General features: G+C 37.4%; 1 protein-coding gene across 1 annotated transcript in view; it reads right to left on the bottom strand.

Annotated features, from left to right (window-relative positions):
- Window positions 1–17,455, bottom strand: part of KLHL13 (kelch like family member 13) — a 60,240-nt gene extending 42,785 nt beyond the window's left edge. The window contains exon 1 of the mRNA XM_060002923.1: window positions 17,358–17,455. Coding sequence (XP_059858906.1) covers window positions 17,358–17,455 — 98 coding nt within the window. The remainder of the gene's footprint in view (window positions 1–17,357) is intronic.
- Between the last annotated feature and the right edge of the window lie 1,740 nt (window positions 17,456–19,195).

Here is a 19,195-nt window from a genome sequence, read left to right as displayed (position 1 = left end):
CTGTGTATTACTGGTGGGTGGGCTGCAGCAAGAGTGGTCTGTCAATCTGGTTCAAATATGTTTTCTACAATGAATAGTTCTGTAGAGGTAATAGTTTGGTAGATGTTCTATGAAGAACCGTGTACTTAGAATTCACTATAGCAATCGGGTTTGTTGGTATGCCATATGGGGAAGGGAAGAGTATCTCGTAATTGCATCGTTTGGTTCCAAAGCCTCAAATAGTCTTAGGACACTCATCAGTCTCAATAAAACATGCTGATAGGATACATGCACTTGCAGAGGAAACATACTGCCCAAGACTATCAGAATACATGTCAAGTTGTTCCCTTTACTTGATTTCATTTCTGCGGGAAAAAAATAAGTGAATCAGAGAAAAACCAGAAAGGTAAAAGTATATCAATGCCTTTAACTTTTCTCTCTTCAGCTCCTGATCAGTGTGACAGCACTTCTTGCTTGTGACTACCACATTACAAAGTGGTTAAACCTAACAATGTATGTAATTCTAATAACATAATGCCACCGTAACAAAAGAACAGGGGTTTCTGAGTTAGTGTCAAAAGTATTATTCAAATACTGCAATTTCCCAGAGTAATAATATTATTCTAACTGAAAGTCAGCGCCAGTGGGTTGGTGTGCAAGAAGTGCAACAACAACAAAACAAAACAAAAATAAAAGTCATGAATGGTATAACAACACAACAAGTCAGCTTGGTTAATCAAGGCACTGACTCACGCTTCACCACCCGTCCCCCAGAAGAAGAAAATACATATTTCTCACACTCACAATTTAAAAAGAAAATCAAGAAAAAGGCTTTCTTCAAAGAAGAACTCCCCCGCCATTTGTTTTTCTGCTCTGAAACAGAGAAGTGTCTGCTAGCTGTAGCATTTGCTAAATGAAACATTTCTTGCTATAAAGTTGCATTGGCAGGTGGGGGAAAAATTCAGCCACCTGTTCTCACATTCATTTGAATTTGAGTGCTAAATCCGTCAAGGTATTTCCTTCCCCCATGAGAAATAAATTAAAAGCTTAAGATGATATTAGTCATTTCCCATTGATTTTTCTATAGATTCAAAGTATGCATTCTCCATTGAATTCTAAAGATATTAATAATCTTCCTACCACACAAAATTTAGAATCAGCTCTCCTTCACGCCTCCCATCAAAAACTGAATGATACACACACACACACACACACACACATTCTCTCAATTTCCATTAAGAAAAAAAAGGAAGTGTTTTTAAAATTAAGAAGGAAAATTTCCAATTCATGAAGTAAGTTAATATATATAAAATAAGCCTGGTATTTTCTTTAAAAGAAAAACACCTTAAAACCTAAAATATTTGAAGATATGTCCCAGGAATTCCCTGGCATCTAGTAGTTAGGACTCTGCGCTTCCACTGCAGGGGTCCTGGGTTCAATCCCTGGTCGGGGAACTAAGATCCCACAAGCCACACGGCAGGGCCAAAAATAAATAAATAAATAAACTGCTTTAAAAAATAAATAAAAGATTTTAAAAAATAAAAAAATAAAGATACGTCCCAACTAAAATGACATTTACGGTATCACTGTACAAGGAAATCATAAATATCATAGCAACTTCTCTCTTTGTTTTCTTAACATCTTTATTGGAGTATAACTGCTTTACAATGTTGTGTTAGTTTCTGCTGTATAACAAAGTGAATCAGCTATACAGATACATACATCCCCATATCCCCTCCCTCTTACATCTCCCTCCCACCCTCCCTATCCCACCCCTCTAGGTGGTCACAAAGCACGGAGCTGATGTCCCCGATCTCCCCGTGGGAGCAACTTCTCTTAAGAAGGCGTAAATTAATCACTATTTAAGAAACTATGGAGAACGTGTCTCCTCAACAAGGTGTTTGCCTGAAAGAAGTCAAGAAAAGATAAAGCTTTGGTTAGTTATTTGTATTTTTTAATGACATAAGTATAAGTACATTATTGTCAACTTGCAATAAATCTGCTAATGGAAATCTTTAGCATAGATGATATAAAATAGCTGCTAACCTTTCTGAGGCTTTCTTTTCTGCTGCAGCTATATACCAGAGCCCACAAAAGAGAAAAAACTTTCAAGGTGATAGGGCCAGACTGTAAAATGATTTTCCAATGTAAAGAAGCTTCTTTATATGCAAATGTCTGTCACATGTAAAATAAAATCACATTAATAAATAGCTGATGTCAGTTTTAACATAGGAATAAGATAATCTACCCAGCACCTGCTGTGTACTAGGCAGTGTGCCAGACACGTTCTCTATGCTACTTAATCCTCATAACAATCCCATTTTAAAGACAGGAGACTGAAGCTCAGAGAGTTTAAGGCCTCACCAAGAATCTGGTAACTATGACTTGAACCTGAGTCTGATTCCAGAGACCAAATTGTTCCCATCACACCAAGCCTAAAAAATGAAAAATAGCAGAGTAGAGGCCATAAAGCAATCAACGTTTCAGTGTTTAATTTATAAACATGAGGAAGATCTCAGAGAGACACATTCTGTTATAGGGAAGCAATTTGTTGGTTGAACTACTTCAGTCTAAAATTACCCACTTTTACCACTACTTCCATAACAACAATACCAATGCTAAAAATCTCTCATGCCATTCTCCCAACACATCTGGGGTCAGGAGGGAGCATATCCTAGGATATAACTCAGATCAGATTTAGGGAGAACTTGACATTACGGATACCAACATTTAAAAGAACAGATTCTGAATTCCAAAGCCACCCATCGCCATCACAGAAATAGCACTATGACACAGATGAGGGAATTGGGCTAAACAAATGGAATGACAAATGATAGTCTACTCTAACAGGATGAAAGTTAATTATCCAAACCATAAAGCATTTGCATTGAATACCTCAATCCTGTCCCTGAAACACTTTCAGATTAATGTTTGCTCCTTCTGTCTACCATATTTCAAAACTTTAGTCTTCCTTCACCTTTTAAAATTCATATACCAATTAAACTACATCAAGTCTCATGCATCTAGACTAGAAAATTCTACTTTTGGTTTATATACTATTTCTCATTCTTTACATTTATCATAATATTTGGATGAAAGATATAGATAGATAGATGATAGATACCTGAAGCAGAAATACAAGAGTATAATCTATAAAAATATTGAATCACTATGTTGTATGTACACCTGAAACTAATACAACATTGTAAATCAACTATACTTCAATTAAAAAAAAATGAATTCTAAATGTTGATTCCATACCTACTATATAAAAAAAGCTAAGTCGAAGTTGAAGCTCCCTTGCCTTAAGAAGCCATATAAGGTGAGCAAGTACACAAGTGGTAGTGGTGGGAGAGAGAGAGCAATATGGATGTGTAGGTTGGGGGAAACAGCACGGACTCCCATCACCATCAATAGTCCCGTTCCCAGTGCACAGAGGAAATAGTTATAATCCTCTGAAAGGATGCTCCCTGCCCCCCTACAGCCAGCACCAGCCTGGCCAGTGAGAAGTCTGAGCTATACCTGAGGTCAGGAGCATGCCTTCTCCTTCTTCTATCCCCAGATGAAGAAACTGAACCGGAGCTCCAACACGCATGCCACTTTTCTATAAAGGAGCTTTTTGCTCCCAGAGGATTTATATTAACCAAAGTATCACTTTATTCCTATTATCTGTAGCTCACTGACTTTGAAATTTGACTATGGTGCTATAGTGCGTATCAATGCAAAAGTGTATTATTAAAGAACTGAGCTTTCACATGCCTAAAATTTCAGATTATTAAATATTCAAACATCCAAGTTATCCAATTTTAGAGTTTATTATAAAGGCAGATTCCACAAACTCAAAACCAGTTAGAAATCACTGAGACAAATCTCTTTGGGAACAGGAGGAATCATTAATCAAGTGATAAAAATCCAATCCTTTTCTGTCTTTTCTGAATTTCCTAGTTATATTCAGCTTCGCAAAGTCAGTAATTCATGACCAGGTCTTAAGGGCATGTTTATTTTTCTTTTAAAAGGAAACATGATAAGAAAAAAAACAATAAAGAGTAAGACTTTCCAACTTAAAAGTAATAGCCAATTGTACTCCATGTTTTAAGAATTATAATTGGCAGCTCTACGAGTCCCACTGATTCTGTCTTCAAAGCCTGTAATAAATGTAACAAATCTCAACCTTGATTTTGCAATGACCTAGCAGTATCTCTAATTATTTCAATGAATGTATCAAATCATTCATTTAAATATAATGTTTAATATGATTTAATCACACCAATGTTTTAATATGACAGCCAATAGTTTTAAGACAGGGGAAGGTAATACAAAAAGAGAAATCAGAAGACAGACTCTAAACCCAAAGAGTCTGAGAATAACACTAAGGATAGCTCTCTCAAGTTTGTTTCAGACGTGGAGCTTGGCAAAGCAAAAAGTCTAATTTTAGTACAATTTTTCATATTAACATTATTTTCCACTTTGTACATATTTGCCTCACCATTAAGGTTTTTTTTTAAAATAAAACTTAGCTCTAAGACTTTAACTTATCCCTCTTGCGCTTCTCTGGTGGCGCAGTGGTTGAGAGTCCGCCTGCCGATGCAGGGGACACGGGTTCGTGCCCCGGTCCGGGAAGATCCCACATGCCGCGGAGCAGCTGGGCCCGTGAGCCATGGCCGCTGAGCCTGCGCGTCCAGAGCCTGTGCTCCGCAACGGGAGAGGCCACAACAGTGAGAGGCCCGCGTACCGCAAAAAAAAAAAAAAAAAAAAAAAAAAAAAAAAACACTTTTATAAGATTTTGTCCATCGTACAGCAACGCTAAGGAAGGAGTCCTTTGCATAAAGTATTTATGTACCATGACTATGTTTACCCCAAATAGTAAGTATTCTTGATAAAATTGGTAATGACTTCCTGAAAGGGAGACTGGTTATTTTTTTTTTTTTGAGGGAGTAGATGCAAATTATAATTCATTGAGGAGTTTGCCACTTTGAGGGAAAGGTGTTTCTTTTTAGGAACATTATGGTCTCTGGCTTAAAGAAAGTTTGTGTTCTTGGGTGGAACGCAAAAAGGGTAGAGGCAGACCGTATAATTTAAACAACATGACAGTAGGCATCCAGCACTCACATTTCCCAGTCATCTAAGTGGGAATTTTGAATAGAAGCTAATTGGAGCATTTTCAGACTGTGTATGTGTTTTGCAGAAGCGATCTATGAATTGTGAAGTAGTAATGAAGTACTGCCTCCGTCTGTTTGAGACAAATAGGACAGAAGGATATTAAGCAAGAGAGAAGCATTCCCTTCCTTCCTTCCATACCGTCCTTTAAACCAGTGTTTCACACCCCAATTTATAATTTCTGACTCTCGGAGTGCAGGTGAGAAGGACGCAGAGAAGACTCACCAAGATGAGTGTCAGGGTGTCAAAAGTTTGGCCAGCTAGTTGGAAAATGCTGGCCTAAATGCTATTCCCCTCAACTCATCCCATCTACAACAAGCTATTTCTTGAAGCAATAAGTCATTTTAAATGTCCCAAATCCAATCTTTTTCTAGATCATGCTTTAAGGAGAAAACTGGCTTATTTAAAGGTACTCGCAAGGGAAATGAATTTGACTACATAGTTCTTAATGATTATTCCTGGAAGCTTGGTCAGTCAGAAGGAAGTTCAGGAATCTCAAATGTATCTAGATGTCACGCATTCAAGAGAGACATAGATAGGATATTCTGGATTCTAAAATAAAGTTGTTATCATCAAAATATTTCAGTCATCTTAGACCCCTAGTTCTCCCCCCTCTCCTATGCCCAGGCAACTGACAAAGTACTACTAAGTATCTCCCTAGTATGCGTCTTTCACCATCTCTCCACTCTCACTGCCCCTACCACACTTTGGGTATCTATTACCTCTTCCTTGGATTTGGTTAGTAACATAACTTACATATTTGTTACAGTATAGCATCTTCACATACTGTGATTGTATTTATAGTTTTGGCGGGGGCGGGGCGGGGGGAGACGGGGTGGGGTGGGGTGGGGTGGAGGACCGGGGGGACCTTCAGGATAGCGGAGGAGGGCTTCCCTGGTGGCGCAGTGGTTGAGAGTCCGCCTGCCGATGCAGGGGACACGGGTTCGTGCCCCGGTCTGGGAAGATCCCACATGCCGCGGAGCGGCTGGGCCCGTGAGCCATGGCCGCTGAGCCTGCACGTCCGGAGCCTGTGCTCTGCAGCGGGAGAGGCCACAACAGTGAGAGGCCCGCGTACCGCAAAAAAAAAAAAAAAAAAAAGCGGAGGAGGGAGACGTGGAGATCACCTTCCTCCCCACAAACACATCAAAATACATCTACGTGTGGAACAACTCCTACAGAACACCTACTGAACGCTGGCAGAAGACCTCAGACCTCCCAAAAGGCAAGAAACCCCCCCCACGTACCTGGGTAGGGCAAAAGAAAAAAGAATAAAAGACAAAAGGATAGGGACGGGACCTGCACCTCTGGGAGGGAGCTGTGAAGGAGGAAAGGTTTCCACACACTAGAAGCCCCTTCACTAGTGGAGACAGTTTTCCAAGAGCAGTATTCAATCACTCCTCTCTGCTTGCTGAACAAAAGCCATAGCCTACGCTCTTGCATTCAAAGCTCCTTGGACTAGCCCTCCTTAACTAGTTGCACATTCTGGCAAATAATTCAAAGTAAATACATATTTAATGATTTGAGAATAAATAAAAATCCAAATTTATTCACAAACTATCAATTGTTTTGCTTTAGAATATGCTGTTTTCATACATTAGTAACTGCTATGCCTTTTTGTCCTATTGTTAACCAAGCAATGTGTAAAAGCATTTATTTAAAATATTTCTGATAGGAGGAAAACTTAATTTAAATTGAATATCTGCTGGGAGTTCCCTGGTGGTCCAGTGGTTAGGACTCAACGCTTTCACTGCCGTGGCCCCGGGTTTAGCCTTTTTAAGTATAAAACAATTCAGAACATAAGTAAATGTGGATCATTTATTTGAGTACTAATTTAAAATTTATTTTTCCTAAACCCTACTCAGATTTCCTTTTATCCTAGTCAGCCATTCTTGTTTTCAAACTATACACAGAAAACACATTATCAATTAAGTACAAACATACTAGTTTTAAAACAGAAATTTGTCTAAAATAGTTTTCCCCTCATGGTAAAGGACATGTGAAAATAAGTCAAATAACTCTTAACTTTAAGAGTAGTTGCTCTCTTGGAAGAGATTATAATCTTACTTTCTTTATCAAATTACAATTTGATGAACCATGACTAAAGTTTTCTGGTCACTGGTAAATGGCTTCTATTAAAATTACTTTCAGTCTGTGTCAGCATCATGGTACTTATCGGAAAGCAAGGAACAGAATCAGGATTTTGGATTAGTTCTTTTCGTAGGAAAGATAGCTGTAACTTACTCTCTAACAAGACTGTAATTTATTAGATTCCTCTATATATGAAATGAAGAAATGCAACACACTTTGAGTGAAATAATTTGCACAAGGCTACAGACCTAAAAACTACTCTCTCTAGATTCATTCATTGGGGATTTCCCCAGTGGTCCAGTGGTTAAGACTCCATACTTCCAAAGCAGGGGGCCTGCGTTCGATCCCTGGTTGGGGAACTAAGATCCCACATGCTGCACGGTGTAGCCATAAATAAATAAATAAATTTTTAAAAATTCATTCATCAACTCAATATCTGAACACCTGCTATGTGCCAGCCACTGCACTAGGAGATATGTAAAAAGAGCAGGCGGGATACTTGCTTGCAAAGAGATCACAGTGAAAGAAATAATTACTTTCCAAAGGACTAAGTGATATAAAAATAATAGTAAATTCTCAACATCATCTACTAACAAATACCATGTTGCATAATTCATATAAACCACAGTAACTAAACTAATTGCAAACTTTGCTCCCTGGTACAGAAGTGTATCAGTTCATATTTAGCATATAAGTGCCAAAATAAATAAATAAATAACATCGACTTTCCTTACTGCTATTTTATTTTAAAGGACTATTCATCCCAGATCAGGCTATCTGCAAGGCTGCATCAGCAATCAAATAATATCCACTATTCAAAACTATAATCTGCGGGCTTCCCTGGTGGCGCAGTGGTTAAGAATCCGCCTGCCAATGCAGGGGACACAGGCTCAAGCCCTGGTCTGGGAAGATCCCATATGCCGCGGAGCAACTAAGCCCGTGAGTCACAACTACTGAGCCTGCGTTCTAGAGCCTGTGAGCCACAATTACCGAAGCCCATGAGCCTAGAGCCCGTGCTCCGCAACAAGAGAAGCCACTGCAATGAGAAGCCCGCACGCAGCAACGAAGACCCAACACAGCCAAAAAAAAAAAAAAAAAAAAAAAAAAAAATATATATATATATATATATAAAATCTGCAATTATAATTATATGAAAGAAAGCCAAACATATGATGGTGGATCACATCATTTGAAAGAAAAGTCTCTAATTGCATCTATCTATATACTTCAGCAATATGCTTATGAAAAATATGCTAATGAGCCAGGTCACTGGTCTACTTTAGACGAAAATTTTGGTTCCAGTTTCATGAACTTTTGTTTAGCTGTGAATCATTCAGAAATGATTACATATGCACATCCTTTGAGGGAAAGTGCTCATAATGAATGAAAATCACTTCAGTTTAGTGATGCTAAGGGATTATCTATTGGATAATCTACTTACAACCTAAAACATCCATATACTTTTCAAAACTCTATTTCAAAGTATTTTGTAGATCGAACTGTGAGTTAATTAGGAACACAGTTCAGTGTAGGACAAGAGAAAAATCTCTGGCGTGATCACATGTATAAAGAGAAATCTAGTCGAAGTTTTTGTTGTAAACTGGTTTTTAACATTAATTTGTAATACAATTGATGAAATGGGATAAAATAATAAAAAGGAAATATGAATTAAGACTGAGTTAACTCATCAGATGTGAATGTACACAGATGGAGGAAAAGTGACCAGACTTAAATATCACATTCTCTTTCAAGGTACAGTGGTATGACAAAGAATGATTTCTAAGGTTCCTCCCAGCTCTCAGAGTCCAAGAATCCTGAATAAGATACTTATGCTCTTTTTAAGATATGTTCTGATCTCACTGATCAGTGAAAAGCACTATATTTTTGAAACCAGAAAAACAAAGAGTGAAAATAGAAGATGTTACAGGGCAAGCTGTAAATGAGCAAAGGTCTTTTAAAATTTGTAGAAATAACTTCAGTGAGAGACTTTCAAGTGGGGGGGAGAAAAGGAGGGGGAGAGAGGAAGGACAGAGCGATAGCAAAGGCACTAGTTTAACCCAGTTGTCCACGAACACTCAAATGAGCTTGCCTCTCTAATGTATCATTCTCACAATGTTTCATTCTCAAAATCTCACTGTTTTAAAATACAGTATTCAAGGCTTTTAAATCAAAAACTCAATCGAGCCCCTGCACCTTCCAATCTAATCACGTTAAGTCCTTAAAGGTGGAAGAGAAAGGCAGAAGAGTGGGTCAGAGAGAGAGAGATGTGAAAAAGACTCCTGCCATTGCTGGCGCCGAAGATGGAGAAAGGGAGCCAGAAGCCAAGGAATGCTGGTGGCCTCTAGAAGCTGAGATCAACTGTTGCCTTACAGCCAGCAAGAAGATAAGGACCTTGGTGGTTCTACAACTGCAAAGAACTGAATTCTGTCAATGATCCAAACGAGAAGGAAATGCAGTCTCCCCTAGAGCCTCAGAAGCAAACAGAGCTCCACCAACACCGTGATTTTAGCCCAGTGAGACCCATACCAGACTTCTGACCTAAAAAACTATAACATAACAAATTTGTGACGTTTTAAGCCATTAGTTTGCAGCAATTTGTTATGGCAGCAATAGAAAACTCATACGTGGAGGTTTTTCTCAGCGCCTGCACACAATCAAGCAATGGGACAATCATGTCCACAAGAAAGTACTAAACATGCTGACTGGTTAGTACCCTAGGACTGTGATAAACAGAGCACATCTGCTCCAGTCAATGGCAGCTAATTACTGGGGAGAGAAAAGGTGGTTGGCCAACGAAGGTAGAATAGTGCTTCGAAAGAAATAGGAAACAATGAGGTTAATCCCAGTATCATATCAGTAAGTAGAGATAATTGCCCCAGTATTTTCCTGCAACTTCACCACTTGACAGTACCACAAAGTAAAGCTAACTTCTCCCTGTACCACCACCCAATTCAAAAAAGTTTATCTCATCTGTCATACTCCTTTGTTCTTCGAATTCTAGTGAGATATTTCCTAAGTAGTAGATGGCATGAAAGTAGCAAGAGTCTATAAAAAGAAAAAGGCATTAGAGGAGTCAAGATCATTGAAATCAAGCAGAACTGCGTTTGAATTTTCACTTCACCTCTTACTTGAAGTGTAACATTGAGCAAGTTAACTAACTTCTCGGAACCACTGTGCCCTTAGAGTAAAACAGGGAAAAGACTTACCCTTATAGAGTGTTTGGGAGGCAGCTTCCAAAGTGCTTGGCACTTTTTTTTTTCCAGTGAGGGAAGGATTTATTACTACTTGCAACAAGTAAGGAGAACACCGGGAATCTTTCCCAAAGCAGTGTCTCCCCATATAGCAAAATTGGGGAAGTTTTCACACAGTGGTTTGCACTTTTATAGTAGCACTCAATAAATTGTATTACATTTAACTATGTTAAACCAGGACATTTTTGAAAATTGCAAATAAATATGTTTCACATGAAATTTACAATATCTGTTGTATAGGCTAGATTCAAGAATTCTGAAAGTTGTTTTTAATTACATTTTTCTTATGGAAACATGTTATTTCATTTCTCCACTGAACCATATCATAAGAAGAATTGTCCAACGAGTTGGGCATGCTCCTGTCTTACCATACCATAAATGTCGCAAAATTGGGTTAAAAACAACATATACCCTCATCATAGTAAGTCATGCCAGTGAAAATATTTTACTATAATTGGAAACATAATATAATTTTATTTTTCTCTAAGATTACATCATATAGTCTGGGATCAAACTGTTGATGCTTGTAAGGTAAAAATATATACACTTGTGTGCTACAAAGTACCTAAGCCCTGTCCAACTTAAAGAATGGCACTCCATTTTTCTTGTTTAAAAAAGTGACTATCGGGCTTCCCTGGTGGCGCAGTGGTTGAGAGTCCGCCTGCCGATGCAGGGGACGTGGGTTCGTGCCCCGGTCCCGGAAGATCCCACATGCCGCAGAGCGGCTGGGCCCGTGAGCCATGGCCGCTGAGCCTGTGCGTCCGGAGCCTGTGCTCTGCAACGGGAGAGGAGGCCACAACAGTGAGAGGCCCGCGTACCACAAAAAAAAAAAAAAAAAAAAAAGTGACTATCAAGTTTAAATGTAAATTGCATCATTTTCCATCTTATGGAATATGTACTTTCTCTTTTTTTCTTTGTTTAAATATTGAAGTATAACTGACATACATTGTATTAGTTTCAGGTGTACAACACAATGATTTGATATTTGTATATATTGCGAAATGATCATCACAATAGGAATATGCACTTTAAGATCTGGTATCTATATCCAATTCATATCTCCTCAGTGAGCCCAGATACATTTCTCCTCTGTAGTAGTTTTATTGCCATTAAATCCATTATCAATAATGCAAGCACAGTAAACAAGAATGTTATTTAAACTGGTTGTCTTGGTTTAGCATTTTCACAGGAGCAAAATAAATCAAGCAATTTAATTGTTTATAAAGAAAGATAGGATAGAAGATAAAGTCTAGTCATTTTGAATAGCTGCAAGGACTATATCCATAACACCCAGCAGAGTTATGCCTGGCGCATAACAGGCAGTAACTTCTGAATATTATAAACTCAATATACAAGGTGACTGAAAAAGAACTGAGCTCTTTCAAAAGTGGATTGCTCAGTAACTTCTTTGTGTACTGATGCCCTAAGAATCTCACGTTTATACCACCTCTTTCTTGGCCTTGAGGAGATAAAGCAATACACTGTGGCTGCTATTTCCATTTAAAATATCGGCATGCACAGCGCTTATAATTCTTGACTCTACAAGTAATACAGTCATTAATACAGATACTTGCCTATCTCTTCCTTCTTTCTTTTCCCTCCCCCTAACTTGGCCCTATTTAGGTCTCATCTAAATATTCTAAATTTCAAGCAGAATGTCTGGAATCCTCAGAGTTCTTAGTAACTCCAGACTTCCCGCGACGGTGAAAGATTTGCATTTCCGTCTCTCTTCCCTCTGGGGAAATGTTTTGAGGGGTACTTGGAAGTAACACTCATTTAGGCATAAAAAAACAACGAATCTAGATAAATTTTCGACAAGTAAAATTCTTGGAAATTGCTGAAAGCATCCGAAATACTAGCTTTCTGTCTTGTAAGTTTCTTGTGTGCAATATTCCTCAGATACATTCAATGGTTTTAAGAGATCTTTTTAAAGACACATACAATAGGCTTTAAAACAAAATTTTAATTTCATTTGCACATGCCAGAATTCCTCAGACTCGAAGATTTGAAGTAGCCAAGAGAATAAACGCTGACTAGGAGGAACAAGAAATCTAGTCGTAAACCTCCGAAAAGAAGTTTGTAAACTCTGAGTCACTGTGGTTCAGGATGAATGCTATGATTAAAAAATAATATAATTGCAGGCTCTTTAAGATAAGCAAAACGCCTGTATGAAAGGAGAGAGGTCTCTTCTAGTCGGACCACGTGGGGAGCATCTCATTCACATGTAGTATCTTGTATAAAGTTTAACACAAAAAAACTATCTGGGTGAGGCACAACCAGCAGAGTGAAGAGTGTGGAAAACATGTCACATGAGTAATGGTTAAAGAAAGAAGATTTCCAGGCTTGTACGTTATGGAGGAAATAATATTTTTCTCCATAGCTCCAGAAGGCCACACTAGGAATAGGAGATGAAAGATAAGAGGAATTGATTTTGCTCAATGCATGGAAGAGCTGTCCACGAATGAAAGGTGCTGGCTTGGGGAGGTAGTGAGCTCTTTGTCACTGACAGTGATCAAGGAGAACGTGCATCGGCATCTTTCAGAGTTGTCACAGGAAGGATTCCTGCTTTAAAGGGGATTTGGATTCTCTAAATGACATCTAAGGTCACTTTTATCTGTATGATTTTCCATTAATAAGTGTTAAGCTAGCCCTTCTGCAAGTTCAGACGATGGAAATTCACAAGAAACATGCTACAGGAGTTACAGATGAGCGCTAAATTGCTCTGTGTTATTTATGTTATTTCTCCACATAATTTTGTTAGATTGAGCATATGTAGTAAAAAAACAAATTAAGCAGACACAAACAAAAGTTTATGTATACACTAATTGTGAAAATATCTAACTAATTATATTCTTTTCTAATTTGAGAATATCAATTTGGGAAGTATTTTGCTAGATGAAAAGGATACCTAAGGTTTTGTTTTATTTTATTTTCAAGGTTGTATTTTATTCACTAAATTAGAAAAAAGACAATCTTAGGGGACAGAAAACATGTCAAATTTAGAAAGTGCATGTTTTAATTTTCACTGTCCTTTGAATCACCCACAAACAAGGAATATTTATATAGTATGACTAAATCTAGACAAATTATTGACAATTAAATAAAGCACCAGTTTTTCTAGGGAAATCTAGATACTGAATCTCAATGATAAAATGATAGAAAATGATTTCTATAAAAGTCAGTGCTATTGGCACTTACTCTAAAATATATTTTACATAGTAAACAAAATAGTTGTAAACAGGATGCTAACTGAATACAAGTGTATCGGCTAAGAGAGGACAAGTCTAATTCACTAACACTCATTCTACACCCATTGTCTGGCTTGCTATGATTCACTGTTACATTGTGCTGGTTAATTCTTACCTATTGTCTTCCTCCTTGTGGCCACACCATTATTAGCGAGACTTAACTGCTTGTGAAGAAAGATAAAAGATAGCTAATGCTAATTCTGTTCTATTTCAGTGTGTCCTTGGAATCTAACAATACATTAACCCTATAACATCAGCCTGAAGGAATCATTTGCTGCCTGAAAACAATGAATACCAAAACACCAGAAAACCGCTTAGAAGTGACTGCCCTTTCAGCTTTATTAATTTAGGCAAATTGACAGGTTAATTTACATGGTTCACACCTGTCAGGAGCAGAGTCTACTAATTTAGCTTACGCTGACCAGGAGATACTCCTTCAGGCTAAGGTTGAACTTCAACCTTCTGCTGAACAGAGTGTAACACAAACACATCAGTCAGATTTTGATCAAGACAGTCCCTTCAGAATTCCACATGGATGGCACACCACCCTTGCAAGTGTTCAAAACTGAAGCTGAAGGGAGACTCTACCTAATAGAGACTAAATAATATTTGGTAATCAAGCTATGTGGAGGCCAAAGGATTATTTTCCCAAATCTTTTGTCTTTATGATACTCCACTCTTCCCAAATCATATTTTAACACAATTTGAAAAGCACTTTATGCTATATAAGAAACTATTTTCCTTAATATTATCATAAACATTGTCTTTATCATCAATAAGTCTTGAAAATATGGAAAGGTTTTAACTCACGTTCAGGTTCTAAACAAGCAGAAAGCAAGCCAACTTGGACTTTAAATCCACAAGGAAAAACAAGCTTTTCTGTTCAATGTTTGCAATAAGTAAAACATTCTCTATTCTAGCTTTCACTAGTGGATAGCAGCACTGCCCTATATCACCAGCATCAATGGAAGAGTTCTAGCCAGCAGCACCTACATTGAGTTTAGAAAGAAACCATAAGGAACCTTTATATTTCTCCATATTTGCTCCATTACTACAATACGTTTTTACTACAAGCAAAAATATTTTATATTGAAATTTCAGTCTTTGAAAAAGCACCCAAGTCATCAATGAAAATCATGTAATATGTATTCGACAAATCACAGTAAATAACGATAAAACATTACAAACCAATACGAGCAAATATACCAAAAGATGCTTATATTAACTGGGAAGAATTCTATATTCAAGATAGTATTTTTAATGTTTATACGTAATTTTACAGGTAAATCCTAAAATATCACAATCTATCAGAGAGTCAGAGTTTAACTGCTCCATTTCAATGCAAAGACTTTAGACCCAAAAGACACAAGTAGCCATCTAATCTATGTTTGCCAACCCAACCGACCATGAGAGCAAACATGATGTTACTTGACCCAGGATTCTAACTTGCTCTTTACAGTTTTTGAGTGAAAAATATGCTCAACTTAAATATCATCTGTGTGTAGAAGTGCTATGGAATATAAGGAAGCACTGATGAGAACAACATGTTAAACGTGGTATTTTTATTTCTGGCCCAGCAAGGCAATGAACTCTAAATCAGTCAAAAACGAAACAATTTATTTAAAACTTGATTTAAACTCCCCAAGCTAGTCTTCTTTTCCTATATTTAACATATATTCTCTGTGTATATTTACATAATATTTTAAACCTCATATTAATTTATTTATTAAAAAAATAAGTTAAGGCCAATTTAACAATACAGACCGTCACAATGTCAAAATAGTCCAGACTAACACCAGCTCCTCAAATATACTTTTCCATTCTACATATGTGTACTACCAACACTCAATGCCAACGTGCAAGATCTATGACATTTTCTGGCTTCTCTCATCTAAATCAGTTCACTCATATCACCAGGTCAAAGAGGTGAGGACTTAAAAGAAAGAAAGTGTTTCATTAAAGATGTTGTATTAAGCTGTATCTGAGCTTGTGGCTAGTATGGATTTTAAAAATGTAAGTATTTTTTAATCATCTCTAAAAATTAGCAAATCAGCTGCAACAGGGGCTACAAATTGGATCTTTTGGACAGTAAAATGCAGTAGGAATACTAGAATCATTAGTAACCATTATTAATTGTAACCTATTGATTTTAGTTTGGGGTGTGTATGTTTTGTTTTGATGATGAAGTTGCTTTTGGTAAATCTTTGGTCATTTCTCACCAGCTAAGATATATAAAGTCAACAGGCACATCTCATTTTCTCGAATTATTTGAAGGAGCTCCATTAACTTGTCACCTCCATTAATTTGCACTTTTGACAAATGCAGCTTTTGAGAAACAAACAGAGCTGATTTTTTTCTTTTTTCTTTTACAAATATAACTTAAAATTTTAACTTTATAGGAAACAGAGTTTAACACCCAGATAAAATAACCTGAAGCATCTCTAAGAAGGAATAGAAAAAATAATCTGAAAATGAAATGATGACAGGATTCAACTCTGAAATGTCCTCATTTTTCCTCGCTTTCCCGGGAATTGCTTCTTTTGGACTGAGAGCACAAGCACACTTCCTCAGCAGCTGAAAGCCTTTCAAAGAACCAGAGAGATACCACTGTGCATCTGAACCTCATATAAAACAAAAACTAAGTAATAAAATGGCAACTCACCAGATTTCTAAACACACAATGGACCTAAAGCGGGAAGAATTTTCCACATCTGTCCTACTGAAAAATATTTTAAAGGGAACACTTACAGTTAAGACAGACTTTCACTCAAAAGCTTTTCTCGTACAATTATTTAATAAAAAAAAAAGTCCAGCTTTCCCTCACTCCTTCCTCTACTAAAAAAAGATCACAGACAATACTTTAAAAGAATATTTTATTATATCTCCAAGATTTTGTTTTTAAAGCAACACTTTGCAAATTTAAAAAATAAGATTTTCAAAAATTCTAGAAAGACATCCCGATATATTTCAGTACATATCTACTTAAAATAAATTTCTAAAATAGATATTTGTATAATACACTTTTCAACTCCATGTATATAAATAACTACTCATAGAACTATAATTTGCACAAATTCAAACTTATACTTCAGAACTCGAATTATAAAACTGAGAAAGATATAATATCAAACTTATTAATGTTCATACAGAACTCAAGTATCAAGTCCTCAATAAAAGACTCATTTTCTGATCAATGTGTTAACTCTGAATGTTTCAAATTCATCAAAAAATTATAGAAAGCATTTCCATATTTAACACATCAACATCAATCATAAGCAGTTTTTGTGCCATTACACAAAAGAAGTCATCTTAAGTATTTCAGATACACAAAAATTCAAAACATCCAACCAATGTAAAAGTTTATCCTTATGCAATTCCTTAGATATACCTTTAGACTTTCATCTTAGTAATTACATTACCATTAGGCACTTTAAATGAAAAGAAACATAAACTCCTAGAAAACCAAAACAATGGTGAAATGTGGGCATGCCAATATATTTAAATGTAAGCAAGCTTGAGGTTTTTAATCTTGTGGGGTTTTGGATGTTGCTGTTTGGGATTTTCTACCCCCTTTTGTCACAAGGTTGATTCATGAATGAAATCCCACTTTAATATCCTATTTTCTCTCACTTACATGTATGCTGGAGAAAGTGGAGTTGACCTGGATGTTTTAAGCACAGGAACTGGGAATTTCCAGATAGCAGGAGAGCTCGTTTTCCATTTCAATGGCATGTTGTCACCACGGTACTACAATAACAGTAAACAGCGTTTCCATAACAGACTACCAACTATGACTTCCATTCCACACTGTACTGACACAGCAGTGGCTGCCGCGGAGAACAAGCAAACGATTCTGCCAGTGCCCTTAAACCGATGCTTCCAATCTGTAAAATAGGGCTGCAAGGTACCTCCTTTAAATCCTCCTGTCCCCTAAAGCAAATGATGATTCTATCGTTCGAATTCAACAATAGTGCCACCTCGTTAGGAAAGCGTTGACTGCAGTATAATTTTTTTGAAAAGACTGCACTGTGCATACCACACAATGCAGCTTTATTTGATAAAAGCGGCTAGGGTTTGGGGTGGTTCTTTTTTTTTTTTTGGTATTATTTTAAGCTTGCATTACCATTGTTCTACCTTAACAGGGATACTGCAGCACTGCACTATATTCTGCACCTATTAACCTGATTTCTGACCAATAGTAGCAGGAAAAAAAAAAATAGACGGGTTTCATATGAAAATGAAACAACATACCTACTCAGAATACACTTGTCATCCTCTGAACATTCTTCTTTTGAGCTGCAACAATACAAATGGGATATAAACCTCAGCATAGCCTTAGGCCACAGCTAATAGAGATCAGTGACTAAATTCGGCAGCCTGCTTTCCTCCTGTGCAAGCTCTGGCCACACAATACAAGAATGCCATTATGGGAAGAGCCCGTTTAAAAAAAATGCCAGTCTCTCTGTTTTCCAGTTAGAAGAAGGCAAAATGTAAGAACAAATATAAACTGCTGCAGAACTCTGCACGCTCTTCTAGTAGCTTCTGATTCAAGTTGCTCTCTTTTCCCTATTCTTATTTCCAAGCCAGGAAGAGCAAAAATCTCATACATTTACAACATGCTGTGTGCTAACACGAATATCACTCTGTCTTCTGCAGCAGAGAAGTACAGAATAGCGTGCTCTTAATAGCAGTCCTCGGAGGGACGCTATCAACAATCTAATTCAGTGCTGCCCTCCCCTTCTTCTCTCCCCCTTTCCCTCCCCTTCACCCTCCTTCACGCCTCCCCCGCCCCCAAACAGCTCACAAATTGCCTAGAGGAGAGACACCAAGCAGGTGTCCAGCAGGGACCATTCCAGAGCTCAGCGGCGGGTCCGGTAACCTCTAGGGGTTAGTAACTGACAAGGAGGATCAAAAATTCAAGCTGCCGTCAAAGGGAGGTTGACGTATTTCATGAAAGTAACGGCAAATAGAGGCTTCATCTGTATTGTTTTAAAATACTGCCAGAAAATAGCGTTGTAAATGCCCAGAACGCGACTGGGTGTTTCAAGTTTCTGTTTAAAGCACCAAACTCACACACTTTCTACACAATTCAAAGAAGTGAAAATAGGATAAACCGGTATTATGCTGAACTCTTTATTTTCAGGTTGAAGAATTTTATTTCTGATGTAGGCAAGTCGCCATCACTAAATATCTACCCTCAATGCGTCCTTCCACCTTCTACCTAAAAACCGAATTACCCATCTTCATCAAATGCAAGCTTAATAAAGGAGGACCGCCATTGACATGAAAGCCGCTACCTTTTTAAAAACTCATCGCAGTGATGAAAAGCTCATATTTACTTTCAAGTGTATATTCAAACAATAAGCTTGTGCTTTCAACTTAAGTAGCTGGCTTTCATATGCTCTTTCCAAACGATTCCCAGTTTTTGAAAGATTGAGATTTAGTCCCTAAGAGCCTTTCTCATTTGTATTC

Source organism: Delphinus delphis, chromosome X (genome assembly GCF_949987515.2).
Source record: "Delphinus delphis chromosome X, mDelDel1.2, whole genome shotgun sequence".
Lineage (NCBI taxonomy): Eukaryota > Metazoa > Chordata > Mammalia > Artiodactyla > Delphinidae > Delphinus > Delphinus delphis.
Note: the sequence above shows the minus strand (reverse complement) of the source record. Positions and strands in the feature narration are given on the sequence as shown.